The sequence below is a fragment of the Haliotis cracherodii genome, unplaced genomic scaffold, assembly GCF_022045235.1.
Source record: "Haliotis cracherodii isolate W230 unplaced genomic scaffold, xgHalCrac1.p SCAF_1, whole genome shotgun sequence".
Lineage (NCBI taxonomy): Eukaryota > Metazoa > Mollusca > Gastropoda > Lepetellida > Haliotidae > Haliotis > Haliotis cracherodii.
The window spans coordinates 74729249-74747352 of NW_027266264.1; the positions used below are offsets into that span (position 1 = coordinate 74729249).

The 18104-nt window shown below is 40.7% G+C and overlaps 1 protein-coding gene across 2 annotated transcripts in view; it reads left to right on the forward strand.

Moving 5' to 3' along the window:
- Positions 1-18104, forward strand: part of LOC139473405 (phosphatidylserine synthase 1-like) — a 102825-nt gene that overhangs the window by 44628 nt on the left and 40093 nt on the right. For both annotated transcript variants that reach the window (XM_071256002.1, XM_071256079.1), the window contains exons 3-6: positions 11149-11193; positions 15507-15625; positions 16517-16675; positions 17196-17347. In XM_071256002.1, the coding sequence (XP_071112103.1) occupies positions 11149-11193; positions 15507-15625; positions 16517-16675; positions 17196-17347 (475 nt within the window). The remainder of the gene's footprint in view (positions 1-11148; positions 11194-15506; positions 15626-16516; positions 16676-17195; positions 17348-18104) is intronic.

The window sequence follows — 18104 nt, forward strand, 5'->3', positions numbered from 1 at the left end:
CAAATAATTTATGTTATTGTTTCACTGAAAATAATAAATAATATACATAAACTGCTGACTTGTTATTGTAATTGTGAAGTAATATTCGTATTCGTTACCCTATATTCGTGATATGAATCGTATTCGCCTCACAGTGTATTCATTGAAATATTGAAATGGAACATGAAAAGTCTTAACTACTTCACTTGATGAAATTTGTAATTTTAATTTTGCTGCAATCATTCCTCCTTGACTGGGATGAGCTTGTTACAAATGATGGCTGCCGTCAACCCTCCTTGACTGGGATGAGCTCGTTGCTCAAGATGGCTGCCACCTGCCCTTCTTGACTGGGATGAGCTCGTTACTCAAGATGGCTGCCGTCATCCCTCCTTGACTGGGATGAGCTCGTTGCTCAAGATGGCTGCCACCTGCCCTTCTTGACTGGGATGAGCTCGTTACTCAAGATGGCTGTCGTCATCCCTCCTTGACTGGGATGTCTCGTTACTCAAGATGGCTGTCGTCATCCCTCCTTGACTGGGATGAGCTCGTTGCTCAAGATGGCTGCCACCTGCCCTTCTTGACTGGGATGTCTCGTTACTCAAGATGGCTGTCGTCATCCTTCCTTGACTGGGATGTCTCATTACACAAGATGGCTGTCATCTTCCCTCCTTGACTGTGATGAGCTCGTTACTCAAGATGGCTCCCGTGATCCCTCCTTGACTGGGATGTCTCGTTACACAAGATGGCTGCCATCTTCCCTCCTTGACTGTGATGAGCTCGTTACTCAAGATGGCTGTCGTCATCCCTCCTTGACTGGGATGTCTCGTTACACAAGATGGCTGCCATCATCTCTCATTGACTGTGATGAGCTCGTTACTCAAGATGGCAGCCATCGTCCTTCCTTGACTGTGATGAGCTCGTTACTCAAGATGGCTGCCGTCATCCCTCCTTGACTGGGATGTCTCATTACACAAGATGGCTGCCATCATCCAGACTTAAGCAGCAAGTTTGGCTGTGATGAACTCATCAATAGCGCTGCTATCATCCAGACTTAACCTGGAAGTTTGGCTGTGATGAACTCATCAATAGCGCTGCCATCATCCGGACTTAACCAGGAAGTTTGGCTGTGATGAACTCATCAAGATGGCTGCCATCATCCAGACTTAACCAGGAAGTTTGACTGTGATGAACTCGTCAAGATGGCTGCCATTATCTCTCCTTGACTGTGATGAGCTCATTACTCAAGATGGCAGCCATCATCCCTCCTTGACTGGGATGAGCTTGTCACTCAAGATGGCTGCCATCTTCCCTCCTTGACTGTGATGAGCTCATTACTCAAGATGGCAGCCATCATCCCTCCTTGACTGGGATGAGCTCGTTACTCAAGATGGCTGCCGTCCTCCTTGACCGGGATGTCTCGTTACACAAGATGGCTGCCATCATCCAGACTTAAGCAGCAAGTTTGGCTGTGATGAACTCATCAATAGCGCTGCCATCATCCAGACTTAACCAAGACATTTGGCTGCGATGAGTCCATCAATAGCGCTGCCATCATCCGGACTTAACCAGGAAGTTTGGCTGTGATGAACTCATCAAGATGGCTGCCATCATCCAGACTTAACCAGGAAGTTTGACTGTGATGAACTCGTCAAGATGGCTGCCATTATCTCTCCTTGACTGTGATGAGCTCATTACTCAAGATGGCAGCCATCATCCCTCCTTGACTGGGATGAGCTTGTCACTCAAGATGGCTGCCATCTTCCCTCCTTGACTGTGATGAGCTCATTACTCAAGATGGCAGCCATCATCCCTCCTTGACTGGGATGAGCTCGTTACTCAAGATGGCTGCCGTCCTCCTTGACCGGGATGTCTCGTTACACAAGATGGCTGCCATCATCCAGACTTAAGCAGCAAGTTTGGCTGTGATGAACTCATCAATAGCGCTGCCATCATCCAGACTTAACCAAGACATTTGGCTGCGATGAGTCCATCAATAGCGCTGCCATCATCCGGACTTAACCAGGAAGTTTGGCTGTGATGAACTCATCAAGATGGCTGCCATCATCCAGACTTAACCAGGAAGTTTGACTGTGATGAACTCGTCAAGATGGCTGCCATTATCTCTCCTTGACTGTGATGAGCTCATTACTCAAGATGGCAGCCATCATCCCTCCTTGACTGGGATGAGCTTGTCACTCAAGATGGCTGCCATCTTCCCTCCTTGACTGTGATGAGCTCATTACTCAAGATGGCAGCCATCATCCCTCCTTGACTGGGATGAGCTCGTTACTCAAGATGGCTGCCGTCCTCCTTGACCGGGATGTCTCGTTACACAAGATGGCTGCCATCATCCAGACTTAAGCAGCAAGTTTGGCTGTGATGAACTCATCAATAGCGCTGCCATCATCCAGACTTAACCAAGACATTTGGCTGCGATGAGTCCATCACACAAGATACTTATTGTCTTCTGCCCTCTAAGTTCTATCCATTCTGTCACCTTGAATAGTTTGTAATGTCTCTCTCAATGATAGCTGTAATGATTTAGAAAAAGTGGAATTGGTTGACCATGAAATGAAACTTTCTGTCCCTTTAGCCTTTCCTCCTAATCCATCTCTCAGCTGAAACTGACTTCTAGTTTCTTTGTGTTACTTGGAAGATTTGTGTTTCTTAGTTTGAAAAGTAACTGGATGTGTTGCTAATTTTCAAGTGATTTCTCATACCATTTACATACTGTACAAGCATGTTTTGTAGGTTGTCGTTGTACATTGAATCTTCAATGCAAAGTCACAGGTACAAATGCATGCATTCTTGAAGAAGTTGCCATTTTTATTTTTCATAATATTGATAAATGACGTTACTTAATCACATCCATGAGGCGTCAGTTGTATTGCTAAATTAATGGCTCCTTGATATGAAACATATCTGTTCGTAACCAAACTGTTTTTAACAATAAATTGTTGTGGCTTTTTTCTATGTATGATAGTGCTTTTACTGCCTTGATAATGTCTTCGGTATGGTCTTTTTATCCCTGCGTGTTGATTATGTCTGTTTCTCTGTTTGCTACAGTCTGCTACCATGTTCCGAGGCCCTGTCCATATGGTAATAGCTTCTGCATGGTGTACCTTTAACATTCACTTTGCTGTAGTCAGAGGCCTGTCCCAACAACATTGACGCCCTCTTGGCCGTTGACAACCATTTCTTTGACGAAAATAACAATGACATGTATGAGATGAGAATGAGTTATGAAAATGCATTATTCAGTGAAATATTCAGTGAATTATTGTGTTAATTGCAAATTCTGATCCACAAATATGATTTTCTTTCACAATTGTAATATTAAACTCTATATGCTAATTCTAGTAGGGGTTTTGTCTTGGAGCAAAATAATTCTTAAACATTTAATGGTCTGTTTATATAGAATATCTTCAGTCCTGATCAATCAAAAAAAATAAATTTTTAAGCTACGAAATGTTCTGTACAGAAAGATCAGTGTTATTTCGGTCGAACATTTTGTGCCTCTTTTTCGGTGGTTTTTGCTTACTTTTCAACTGTTTTGCCCTACTAGTCTCTCCACAGATTGCACTTTGCTTTTCCAGAACACACATGTATTTTTCTCTGCTAGAGTCGTGTGAGCTAGATATACGCTACTTGTAGATTATTTTTTAAGTGTGATTTTGTGTTTTGAAAATACATCTGTCCTTTGTTTATAATGCATGTAATAGAGTCAGTGTTACAAATGCTTGGACAGTGAAAATGAACACGTTGAAATTACTATGAGTTTATTTTATGTAGACACAAAGAAAGGATTATAGATATAAGTTAATCTTCGACAATGGTGTAAATTACTGTAAACCACCTGTGATACGTATATGGATGATGACTTAAGTTTGTTGTGAAGGAGTATTGAAATGAAAATTCACAAAATCTGATATTGTTCGCAGGGTAAAGTAGGGTTGTCTTCATAACAGCAATTGTAATGGTAAACTTTTGAAGGAGATACATAGTGTTTCTGCAACTTTAAAAGTATCACCACTTTCCTGAGGGTCGCGGTGAAGACCACATTATTTGCTTGCCATGCACACTGTATAGGTTTCCTGCCATGGGTTGATGGTGTGGTCATTAATTCTTGCTGAAATGTGCTGGATGCTTACTTTCTACATCCATTATCACGATTAGTCCCATTACAGCAGCATTAAGAAAAGGAGTCCAGGGCCCTCTTGCACAAAGAGATCTCAGTGCTACAACTATCTTTAGCCTATGTTAAAATATGGAAGCTACTGTCGTCTTGGCAATACGATCGCTTTGAGCAAGTGGGCCCTGACGTCACAACCCTGATGTTCGAAATTGAAACTGCCTGGAGCAAACTTCAGGGACCCTAGACTTGCTCCATGATGTGTTTTTAATTTGACTAAAACCATTAAAAAAATATTCAAAAAGACAAGTCTTGAAATCAGCAGAAGAAAATAGTTATTTTCAAAGAGAGAAATGTGTGGGGAAATATTCAGATCAAGTGAAAAATTGCCTAAGTCTTGGCCTGATGTCATCAGAATTAAACTACAGTAGAACATGGATATAACGAACTATAAAGGACCAGAGAAATAAGTTTGTTATATAAGCTGTTCATTATATACGTTTTCGCTCGGACACACCTGCCATCTTGGCTTAAAAAACACACAATACACATACATGTTTATACACGTTTCCTCCCGCGTCTATCGGTGATTCAGTTTAAAAGTACCAAATGATACAACTTCACAAAAGTTTGATGCAATGGTCGGAAGAAATTGTATCTGAAATTATTATTTTATCAGGATAATGTATTCATATATCACCGAAATTAATTTAAACATTATTGAATGCAGTTTGTTTGTTTTACAGATTAGATTAGTCCAATTACATCGACAGGTAAGATTAACATAATGCAAGTTTAACAAGGTTGAATCATCACCAGTGATCGTGTTGATTCACCGCAATTGCTTTGATTCACGTCTGATTGTGTACAGCCAATTGTCAGTCACATTTGACACTGAGTGAGATTTCTCAGTTCGCTATGCACGTCACTAATTAGTGGTAGATGGGCTTGTCGGTGATCAGATATCTGTTCACTATATCTGTTAGTTCACTGTAGAGATTTTGTTATGTTTGTAAACTTTATATCATAATATAGAGGAGATAAATCGGGGATTTTTAAACAGTTCGTTGTATCCGTTTGTTCACTCTATCCGTGTTCGTTATATCCGTGTTCTACTGTATAGTATAATTGAATCTCAAGTACCATTCGGATAAATAAGAGAAGTCCTTAGTCTATACCAGTCTGTGACTTTACCCACTAAAGCGAGTGTCTTATACATGCTTTACCGTCAATATGTTTGGATAAATCTGCCGAAAATGATGTTGAGAGACATTTATGAGTTTGGCACGGATTATAATGATAGTTTATATGTTCCTATAAATCAGCTGTATTCATGGTGGACAAATCAGAGCAAGTCAACAGGCTCTGCTCAGACTGCTGTACAAACAAATCCTGTTCCCAGACAGCATCTGTTGCCTTGCAGCCTCAGTTCTCTGCCTTCTGCAAAGCGTATATATAATAAGACAGACAGTTCCCGAAGGAGAGGTTACAGACCACTTGGCCATGGCAAATTAATGCAATGAGGGGATGGTGTATGGCCCTTTGCCTCCAATGCAAGCCCAGTTGTGTAGATGTAGTACTCTGTGTCGGTGTGATGAGTTGGATTGGATGGAAGTTAAACTCCAGCCCCAGGGAGAGTTCTCCAGGTTTAAAGCAGGGTTATTTTGTATGAGACTGACTATTTTGTGAGCTGTGAGCTGAATATTGTTACTGTACTGAGAAAGACATGAAATTGGACATAGGTTACATGAACTGGCTAATTAAGGGGTGAAATGATACAGCAAGACTACGATACGTGTCATGATACAAAGGCCGCGATACACATATTTACGTCAAATCACGTGGAAATTTCTTGACTATAAATATTGCAGAACAAGTTGATATTGAAAAGCTAGCTGTAGGTACATGTTCGTAGCGGTTATTTTAACAGGGAACTTGGAATGCTAATTACAACACATTTTGCAATCTTTGACGAGTAGTAAGTAATATGTTTATGTAAGTGTATCGTCGTGTATTGATACAGGAAAAAACGTATCGTATCGTCGACTTGTTCGATTCAGAAAATATTTGAATTTGATCTGATCGAGGTTAATAATGCAATGTAGTATACTCATGTACTGTATCTTGTGCTCTTGTTGACTGCCCCAGTGGGATTCCATGGTCTTCTGTTAATATAAGAATCAGGTGGTCACAATGTGTGACAGATGGTATTATCGTTGCTCATACTATCAACCACTGGTTTCCTGTCCCAGAATTGATTGTTAAGTCAACTAGAATGGGGATTGTGTGTCCATAATGCTGAGTTCTTTCAAGGTCAATTCAGTATCAGGGAAGGCCAGTTCTCAACTGTGATATGTCACCCAATGTTCCTGCTGGCTTTTGAAACTGTCGGTCATGGTGGACTGGCAACTCTAAAAATTACCAGTCCCCCCTAAATTTTGTCAGTTCCAACTTTCAACAAATAAAAAAAAAAACATATAAAAAAATTCTAGTTTTAATTTTTTCAACATTTTTTTCAGTGCAATGACATCATCTCTGAAGTAGTTAGATCTACACATCATTCACACAATCTTGAAGTTACAATTTTCTCCCTTTTTTTTAACATTTCGAGACAAAGTCACTACAAATAGATATTTAACCTCAAAGCAAAGTGAAATGTTATTTCCTTGCACCCTGATGGTTAACAGACAAGCTGACTCACATTTAGGTTACACACAACCAAATGTTTTCACATAGACTTCTATAGTAACGTTATATTTTTTAAAAATTAACTAAGCATTCAACAGCTATTACCTGAACGTGTGTGCACAGTTTGGCCTTAGAGCAGCAGTAGAACCAAAAAACCACCTGGTTCTAATTTGGTGTTGTAGAACCTTAAGTGAAGGTCCTCTGTTAAACCTTAGAAATAGAAAGACTGAACAGGAATCTTACTACCGGGGTTCCCATGTCCTGCCTCTGTGAGCTACTTTGACACTACCAATGGGAATGCAGGTCAGAAGTGACCCCAGCAGCCTGTGCTTGTGTGTCTTTGTATCCTGATGGCGTGGATTGTTGCTTATAATATTGATCACTGGATAGACTTGTCCAGTTTATATTATATACAGGCCGCCGTCATATGTCAGGAATATTGCTGAGTGCGGCATAAACAATGAACACATACTTTTAAGCTGAGTAAAAATGTCAGCCTTTATGGTGTCCTTCTTGGGAATATATGTACGTCCTTTATGGTGTGTAACAAGAATAAGTTAAGTTTACGGCAGTATGGACAATCCGTGAAGCCTGAGAGATTCACAATATTTCTGGAAGAGAAATGATATTAATTATATTGCGAACCCAGGTCTTCAAATTACCATCATAATCTGCTGTTATTGACAGCAGTGTCATGTTTACCTGATAGGCTTTGGAAATTTGAACTTTAGGATGTAAAGAGCTGTACATCATTTATGCATTTGTAGTCAACAAATGGAGCCATTTATGGGACTTAGTACCTGAGATAATGGCCCTGTATTAAGGTAAATTGAGGCTCCATCAATGACAATAACCCTGATTTCTGTAGGCAATATGGAGGCTTTCACCCTGACTGGTCATTGACCAGTGGCATTTGAAGGTTCATCAGTTATGTGTTGTGTGGGTAATTTTCTCATCAACAATATTCATGTCAGAACCAGAACAATTTGGACTTTGAATTTAAGCCATTTATTTGATTTAAGAAGCATTCCATTGAGTTTTAGTATGTTTGAAAACAATGTCATACAACTACTACAAACAGTATTGCTATCATTTTTCTCATGATTTTTTATCGAACTTCATATTTGGCTTAGAGTCTCAAAGGTACTGCTAGAGGCTTTCCACCTTCCATTCATCATCATAACTACAAACTAGATCTAATCTACAGGTGTACTTTATCATGGTTCTATCACTGATTGGTCTTGAGTGTGTTTGTCAGTGAGGTGTACATGACAATGTGTGTGCCAGCCTCTCGATGCTGACACACTATATCCTGCTTGTGTGACCACCGGCTGAACACAGCCTGACTCAAGAAATGATGGTCATCAACCGAAGTATCTCAAAGTAAAAATCAAAAAGTGCATAGCTGGAGGCTCTTGTCAATAAGAGGTTACCATTTGATCACATGGAGTACATTTATATCCCAGTAAGGCCAAAATAATAAATATACGTTTCCTGTTTCCCAACCGACCTAATCTTGAGCCTCTGGCCCCGAACAATTTTTCTTATTTTGTTTATTGCGCCATACTTTTCCACAGTTTATGCTTTTTGCTTAAATGTGCTTCTCTATTGATAAACCTATCATTATTTTCAATATGGTAATATTTAATTTTAAAATATATAAAATTTAAATACAGTCATTCCAAATTAAAATTTCAGTTTTTCAAAGAAAAAGGTTATAAACACAACCCCGAAACAACTTGCTCACACTGTTTTGGGATGGGCTGAAATAGGAAACACTCACATTTTTGTTTTGGCCTAAATGTAGTGCAGACACTGCATCGTGTACCTTTCATCCACAGTGTGACATTTAACAGTGCTAGCCTCGCATCGTTTTCCCAGACATAATGTCCCGATAATGTATTGTCACTTTTCCTCCATGTAATAATTAGCTCCTGAATGCCCCAGTGTTGTCATCTGTCACTACATGGGACTATCATTACTTCCACAATTAGTTCACTATCCCTGAGAGAGTGCTGGGTAAAGTCCTGATCAGGCCATGACCCTCCTGTGTGAGCTTGTTGGCTTATTGCATGCAGTGACACCAAGAGGTGGTGTCTCATAAATCAGTTCCCGAGGGAATTCAGGACACAATAGGTGTCCGGTATCCCATACTTGTGGCAAGAGCTACCAGTAACGAGACATCCAGTGTTTACACAACAGTCAGTGGTTTTCGAGCTGGCGTATACTTGATAGGTGATTAGGAATCCTGGGGAACAGGACAGTTTTGAGGTTTGGTCAAAAATTGCCCATCAGTGCAGTGATGTTTTCTAATTAAGAAATAAACGAAGTGTGGGAGTTGTTTATTCTGAAATCCGGCAGTGTTTTACTGTATGATAAACAACGACCACGAGTCGTTTATTTCTTATATCAACTATGTATTAACTATGTACAGCCTTAATTCAAGGTGACAAGATTAAACTTGGCATGAAACTTCTGTAAGGATGGGGGCTTGCTGTGAAAAGGATTTTGTCAAGATTTTTCAGGTGCCTAGTTCTGCATTCATATTTTTGTACGACATGGTTTATTTGTCATCATCAGTTTCTGTGGCATTTTCAAGTTTCTGAACGAATGCTCCCACATCACATGTGACTTATTCTTATGTCAAAGGTTATGGTCATCTTTGATGTAACTGTGAAAAATATTTGGATCATACTTTTTCTTGATGGTCATATTCCACATGGACCTGGGTAAATCATTTTGGCACATTCCTTGAGAAAGGTCAAAGATCAAGGTCATCAGCTGGAAAGAGTGAGTGAGTGAGTTGGGTTTAACGCCGCTTTTAACAGTATTCCAGTCATATCGCGGCGTGTCAGCTTAATTTGGGAGGAAAGCCAGAAGTGATGCAGGTTTCAGACGTTTACCACTTTGGTGAAACCCACGAGCACGGGTATGGTGCTGACAAACCTAGAAACATAATCGGGGCGAACCGGGATTCGAACCCACAATCATAGGTTTCTGGCGTGCCCAAGGGACGCAACTCTGCACAGTGAATCACGGCGCCTTAGACAACTGGGCCACCCGTGTCCCCCCAGCTGGAAAGAAGTTGGTTTGGTGGTTACACTTTTTCAGAAAGTGTAAAAGTGTTTATCATTAATCTTAGTGCATGTTCTTGTGTTAAATGTAGACTTCTGAATAAGGAACTACAGCTGTGTAGAGAACTTGTCTTCATGACTGTCAAGGTCTGGGAGCAATGTTTTGTGAGCAAAACTGGTTTGTTAACATTGTTGGAGCTTCCAGGAAATAGCAGTGAAGAAGCTTGTTTTGTTTTTTACAAGTCTTGGATGGAATATTGCTGTCTGGCATGAAAAAAATGTGGTAAACTTCATTTTGCAGAATAATTAGACATTTTGTGATAATTGCTAATGGTGATGTTAATTGCTAATGTTAAAGTATTAATAACAGGAACTATACCTATGGAACGTATACAAGAAATAGTCACACATCAATCATTCATTTTCTGAGATGAAGTTTCTTTAGTTATACACACATATGTGATGGTGTTTGAACTTTATTAGCCTGTAATGCACATTGGCACAGTGGTTAAGGTGCTGCACCGATGTTTGGTTTGAATCCCAGATGTACACAGTAATTGACATCTGATACCCCATGTTACTTCCAGCATTCCTCTTACATCAGAGACCACCTCTGTGGTCAAGTGATAGAGTGTCTGCCCGAAGAGTGGAAGGTTGAGGGTTCGATTCCCGGCCTTGTCATTACAAAAAACGTTAAAAAATGGTACTTCTTTTTACCCTGCTTGGCACTCAGCATTAAGGGGCTATAACAAAGACTGTTTGCTTTGGAGTCAGGATACTCTGCGGCATAGTAACTCTGTGGGTTAGCGCTGTAAGATCGGCGGCATTAGTTCGGACTAGCGCGTGTTCCGAATCAATCTTTGAAAGACTGTAGTTAATCTGCTAGGTTTGTCCTGAAAAGTGATCATAGCACTCAGGTAATGACTCAAAACTCGCAGACTTTATCATTTGTGACTGACGTAATTATGCAAAGAAAGTCATGGCCAATATTGAGGATAGGGTGGTTCCAGTGGGTGACCTAGCTGACTGTTTGCCATCATACCCCAATGGCAATGATCATTTGCTCACGCCATCAACCGCTAGCCAAGAGTTGCCTACATGTATTTATGGGCAGGTATGACATTACTGGAATGTTGTGAAGAAGGAGGCGTAAAGTAACATCCACTCATTAAATTGCTGTAGTATCAGAGGAACTGCTTGAGACCATGTAATCAATAAACGTAACTCCAAATGCAGTTACGACCAAAGTTCTAACAACTGTTTCTCTGTTGACAGGTCCATTCACACGTCCCCACCCAGCCATATGGAGGATAGTGTTTGGTAAGTATTCTCCTGCAGACTTCTCAAACACGTTTTCAAAGCAGACAGCCAACTTGACACTTATTCAATGGCCAAGCATGTGAATTTAATCTTGTTGTTTTGTTTTGTTGTGAAGCTAACCTGTGCACAGTAATTCATTGTCTCTCTGTATTAAATATCAAGTCGCTGTGACCTCTCTCAGCAGTGTGATCAATTCTCGCATTGTTCTTGGGATTTGGGACCGACTCTTTATTCACAAGTGCAAATGTACAAATGGAGAGTACAAATTTGACAAACATGTCATCGCCCACATTTGGTCTCATCACCGGGAGGCAAGCCCCCACTGCTATATGGTAAAGTTAACAGTCGCTGATCAGTGCTGATCTGTACTAATAGTCCCAAATGAGCATGTGTCAGTAATGTCAATGAAAAACAAAAACATGTGTGCATGGTAATCAAACGGACATTAATGGTAATAAGATGCAATAGTCTCTTTGAGAATATTTGTATAAGCTAAAGGAAAGGAAAACATTGAAATGATACGTGAACCAAAGGTGAGCGACATCTGCCATTTCCTGTCACGGACAACAGGGCCACCTCCAACTACTTGGTAACTTATCTACCATGTCTATAAGTACACATTGTTCTGAACTTGGCTTGGATGTTGAATACCGCAAGTCCATGCACTCAAACACATTGAACTGGGAGTCAGTATTGTTACATCATAAAGTAAGCATGTACTACACTGTATTGTCTTACTCTATTGGGCAAACTATCAGGTACTGTTCCCTGTGGTAGGCAAGCTAATTGTTTGTGTGTATAACACACGCTCCCCTCAGCCTTTTTCTTTGAACATACGTATGAATTGCCGATGCTTCATGCTGTTGTTTGTGTTGTTTCAGGTGTGAGTGTCCAATACTTCACGCTGTTGTTTTTGTTGTTTCAGGTGTGAGTGTCTAATACTTCATGCTGTTGTTTGTGTTGTTTCAGGTGTGAGTGTCTAATACTTCATGCTGTTGTTTGTGTTGTTTCAGGTGTGAGTGTCCAATACTTCATGCTGTTGTTTGTGTTGTTTCAGGTGTGAGTGTTCTTTACTTCATGCTGTTGTGTTTGTTGTTTCAGGTGTGAGTGTCCAATACTTCATGCTGTTGTTTGTGTTGTTTCAGGTGTGAGTGTCCAATACTTCATGCTGTTGTTTGTTGTTTCAGGTGTGAGTGTCCAATACTTCATGCTGTTGTTTGTGTTGTTTCAGGTGTGAGTGTCCAATACTTCATGCTGTTGTTTGTGTTGTTTCAGGTGTGAGTGTCCAATACTTCATGCTGCAGTTGTTTTTGTTGTTTCAGGTGTGAGTGTCTAATACTTCATGCTGTTGTTTTTGTTGTTTCAGGTGTGAGTGTCCAATACTTCATGCTGCTGTTGTTTGTGTTGTTTCAGGTGTGAGTGTCCAATACTTCATGCTGTTGTTTGTGTTGTTTCAGGTGTGAGTGTCCAATACTTCATGCTGTTGTTTGTGTTGTTTCAGGTGTGAGTGTCCAATACTTCATGCTGTTGTTTGTGTTGTTTCAGGTGTGAGTGTCCAATACTTCATGCTGTTGTTTGTGTTGTTTCAGGTGTGAGTGTCTAATACTTCATGCTGTTGTTTGTGTTGTTTCAGGTGTGAGTGTCCAATACTTCATGCTGTTGTTTGTTGTTTCAGGTGTGAGTGTCCAATACTTCATGTTGTTGTTTGTGTTGTTTCAGGTGTGAGTGTTCTTTACTTCATGCTGTTGTTTTTGTTGTTTCAGGTGTGAGAGTCTAATACTTCATGCTGTTGTTTGTGTTGTTTCAGGTGTGAGTGTCCAATACTTCATGCTGTTGTTTGTGTTGTTTCAGGTGTGAGTGTCCAATACTTCATGCTGTTGTTTGTGTTGTTTCAGGTGTGAGTGTCCAATACTTCACGCTGTTGTTTGTGTTGTTTCAGGTGTGAGTGTCCAATACTTCATGCTGTTGTTTGTGTTGTTTCAGGTGTGAGTGTCCAATACTTCATGCTGTTGTTTGTGGTCTTTCAGGTGTGATTGTCTAATACTTCATGCTGTTGTTTTTGTTGTTTCAGGTGTGAGTGTCCAATACTTCATGCTGCTGTTGTTTGTGTTGTTTCAGGTGTGAGTGTTCTTTACTTCATGCTGTTGTTTTTGTTGTTTCAGGTGTGAGAGTCTAATACTTCATGCTGTTGTTTTTGTTGTTTCAGGTGTGAGTGTCCAATACTTCATGCTGTTGTTTGTGTTGTTTCAGGTGTGAGTGTCCAATACTTCATGCTGTTGTTTGTGTTGTTTCAGGTGTAAGTGTCCAATACTTCATGCTGTTGTTTGTGTTGTTTCAGGTGTGATTGTCTAATACTTCATGCTGTTGTTTGTGTTGTTTCAGGTGTGAGTGTTCTTTACTTCATGCTGTTGTTTGTGTTGTTTCAGGTGTGAGTGTCCAATACTTCATGCTGTTGTTTGTGTTGTTTCAGGTGTGAGTGTCCAATACTTCACGCTGTTGTTTGTGTTGTTTCAGGTGTGAGTGTCCAATACTTCATGCTGTTGTTTGTTGTTTCAGGTGTGAGTGTCCAATACTTCATGCTGTTGTTTGTGTTGTTTCAGGTGTGAGTGTCCAATACTTCATGCTGTTGTTTGTTGTTTCAGGTGTGAGTGTCCAATACTTCATGCTGCTGTTGTTTGTGTTGTTTCAGGTGTGAGTGTTCTTTACTTCATGCTGTTGTTTTTGTTGTTTCAGGTGTGAGAGTCTAATACTTCATGCTGTTGTTTTTGTTGTTTCAGGTGTGAGTGTCCAATACTTCATGCTGTTGTTTGTGTTGTTTCAGGTGTGAGTGTCCAATACTTCATGCTGTTGTTTGTGTTGTTTCAGGTGTAAGTGTCCAATACTTCATGCTGTTGTTTGTGTTGTTTCAGGTGTGAGTGTCCAATACTTCACGCTGTTGTTTGTGTTGTTTCAGGTGTGAGTGTCCAATACTTCATGCTGTTGTTTGTGTTGTTTCAGGTGTGAGTGTCCAATACTTCATGCTGTTGTTTGTGTTGTTTCAGGTGTGAGTGTCCAATACTTCACGCTGTTGTTTGTTGTTTCAGGTGTGAGTGTCCAATACTTCATGCTGTTGTTTGTGTTGTTTCAGGTGTGAGTGTCCAATACTTCACGCTGTTGTTTGTGTTGTTTCAGGTGTGAGTGTCCAATACTTCATGCTGTTGTTTGTGTTGTTTCAGGTGTGAGTGTCCAATACTTCATGCTGTTGTTTGTGTTGTTTCAGGTGTGAGTGTCCAATACTTCATGCTGTTGTTTGTGTTGTTTCAGGTGTGAGTGTCCAATACTTCATGCTGTTGTTTGTGTTGTTTCAGGTGTGAGTGTCCAATACTTCATGCTGTTGTTTGTGTTGTTTCAGGTGTGAGTGTCCAATACTTCATGCTGTTGTTTGTGTTGTTTCAGGTGTGAGTGTCCAATACTTCATGCTGTTGTTTGTGTTGTTTCAGGTGTGAGTGTTCTTTACTTCATGCTGTTGTTTGTGTTGTTTCAGATGTGAGTGTCCAATACTTCATGCTGTTGTTTGTGTTGTTTCAGGTGTGAGTGTCCAATACTTCACGCTGTTGTTTGTGTTGTTTCAGGTGTGAGTGTCCAATACTTCATGCTGTTGTTTGTGTTGTTTCAGGTGTGAGTGTCCAATACTTCACGCTGTTGTTTGTTGTTTCAGGTGTGAGTGTCCAATACTTCACGCTGTTGTTTGTGTTGTTTCAGGTGTGAGTGTCCAATACTTCACGCTGTTGTTTGTGTTGTTTCAGGTGTGAGTGTCTAATACTTCATGCTGTTGTTTGTGTTGTTTCAGGTGTGAGTGTCCAATACTTCATGCTGTTGTTTGTGTTGTTTCAGGTGTGAGTGTCCAATACTTCACGCTGTTGTTTGTGTTGTTTCAGGTGTGAGTGTCCAATACTTCATGCTGTTGTTTGTGTTGTTTCAGGTGTGAGTGTCCAATACTTCATGCTGTTGTTTGTGTTGTTTCAGGTGTGAGTGTCCAATACTTCATGCTGTTGTTTGTGTTGTTTCAGGTGTGAGTGTCCAATACTTCATGCTGTTGTTTTTGTTGTTTCAGGTGTGAGTGTCCAATACTTCATGCTGTTGTTTGTGTTGTTTCAGGTGTGAGTGTTCTTTACTTCATGCTGTTGTGTTTGTTGTTTCAGGTGTGAGTGTTCAATACTTCATGCTGTTGTTTGTGTTGTTTCAGGTGTGAGTGTCCAATACTTCACGCTGTTGTTTGTGTTGTTTCAGGTGTGAGTGTCCAATACTTCATGCTGTTGTTTGTGTTGTTTCAGGTGTGAGTGTACTATACTTCATGCTGCTGTTGTTCGTGCTGTTCCACAACAAGAAGGATGTCCGTCACATGTTGGTGTGGCTGTACCCAGAGCTCAGAGACGAAGGTCCTGATGAGACGGTAAGATGGAAACAGTGCAAGAAAAAAAATATGAACAGAACAAACGTACATGTATATTTTTACTATGAAAATATGTGATCAAAGAACGTTCAACCTCTCACTGTGAGGTTTCTGGGTTAGAACAGCTATGTCCTTTCGACCCATGTTTGTTGTAAGAAGCAACTTAATTGATCTGGTGCGCCGAAGACCCAGGTTCGATTCCCAACATGGGCACAATGTGTGAAGCCCATATCTGGTGTACCCCGCCATGATATTGCTGGAATATTGCTAAAAGCGGCGTAAAACCAAACTCACTCACTCACTCACTCACTCACTCACTCACTCACTCACTAATTGATCTGGTTGTAAGCTCAGTGACTTGGTTAAATACATGTTGTGATGCATTGCTCAAACACTGGTTTGTCTGATCCATAGCAACGACTTTGACTTGGCCTGAAAATGGCAGTTGTGCTCGTTTCCGGAGCAGATTTCAAAAACCATACAATATCTCTTGCCTTACCCACAATGGGTCATGTCGTATTGGCAGGGAATATGATTATTTAATGCTTGTTATTTCTGTTATGACTAATATCCTGGTTGCAGAGTTTCAACCCTTGACACACCAGAAAACTGGTTATGGGTTCAAATCCCGGTTCCCCTCAATTATCTTTGTAGGTTTGTCAGCACCATACCCATGTGCGTGGGTTTCACTAAAGGGATAAAAGTCTACATCATTTCGGAATTACAACCCACATAATGGTGACACTCTGTGATATAACTAGAATATTGTTCAAAGCAGTGTTAACCCAACTCACTTTCTCACTCTAGTGTTTCATGGTATTTGGTGTAGTGTTTAACACCAATTGCATGGATATACCTCCAGTCTCAAAAACTGTTGCTTTCTGTTGCCAGGAGTATGCTGTGAACTGTTCCCAGATCACATGGGCACGGTTGTCGTCGCACATGGACGTGTTCGCGTTCAGCCACTTCATGGGCTGGGCAATGAAGGCGTTGCTCATCCGGCACTACGGCATCCTGTGGACCATCAGCGTCATGTGGGAGATCACAGAGGTACGTCTCTTGGGAAGATTGATAAAATATGTCCTGGTTAAGATGGTATGATATGTTGCTGGGTTTCCGATAAATTCAATTTGAAGACATTGATATATTGATATAAAAAATGTTCTGAAGATTGTTTTTTCAATTGCAGATAGATTCACATTTGAGAATATTGAATTATTAACATAAAAAAATGTTCTAAAAGATTGCTTTTTTTAATTGATTAGGAAAATGTCGTGGAAAATCCTGATTTTTTTCTGGAATGTCCTATGGTAATTTCTTCCTCTGATGTTGGTTTACTAATAGTTTATTTGAAAAGCGTATTATTTCTTAGTCTTTGGGGTTGTTTTGCAGCATGAAAATGGCATTTGGGCATGGGAGTGGAAGAGGGGCAAATAAAGAGCAATAGAACATGAATCTTTCAACCATCGTAACAGTGTACTTGAAATCAGTTTTCAAATAGTTTTCTCACAATAGTGCTTTGATATTCTGCAATCTGCTTGTCAGTTGAGAGTCCGACCTTCTCTTACAGATGGCGTTTGCCCACCTTCTGCCCAACTTCGCTGAGTGCTGGTGGGATGCCTGGGTGCTGGACGTGCTGCTGTGCAACGGCATCGGGATCTGGCTGGGGATGTATGTGTGCAAGAAGCTGGAGATGAGGAACTACCACTGGGAGAGCATCAAGTGAGTGTCCTCGCCACAGCTGTAGTTGAATAGGGTGTCGGGTAGCCTAGTGGTTAAAGCGTTCGCTCGTCACGCCAAAGACCTGGGTTCGAATCCCGACATGGGTACAATGTGTGAAGCCCATTTCTGGTGTTCCCCGCCGTGATATTGCTGGAATATTGCTAAAAGCGGCGTAAAACCATACTCACTCACTCACTCACTCACTCACTCACTAGTTGAATGGGGTATGGCTCTCAGTGTCCCAAGAACATCTAACTGCCCATTACTTTGAACCCTGGTACCTGTACCTTGTCTCCATTATGTGGGGATTCTGGGTAAGAACTGGTTCTCATGCTGGTCATCAGAGGCTACATGGATCGGGCGGTCAGAATCTGTGACTTGGTTGATTGTGTGCCTGCATATTAAATTGCTAAAAAAAATGACTGGATTGTCTGGTCCAAACTTGATTATTTACCGGCTGACGTCATATAGCTGGAATGTCACTGAGTGCAGCACTAAGCAGCAAACAAACAAAACAAAAGCTCTGTTATAAAGCAGACTAGATCACCAGTATCATCTGGTAGTAAGAGCCAAGTAAACTGAGGATTGGCTGGTCACAATGGCTGCTAATGAAACTTATATTTGGACTTTTTTTTTTTTTACTGTGTGGTCGTTCCCTTGGAATGGATCTCAGCTGTGAATAATGGCAACTTGGCTTGTGTGTCAACAAAATCACAATTGTTAAGCGTTGCTTGAACTGTTGGTCACTGTTTATGAG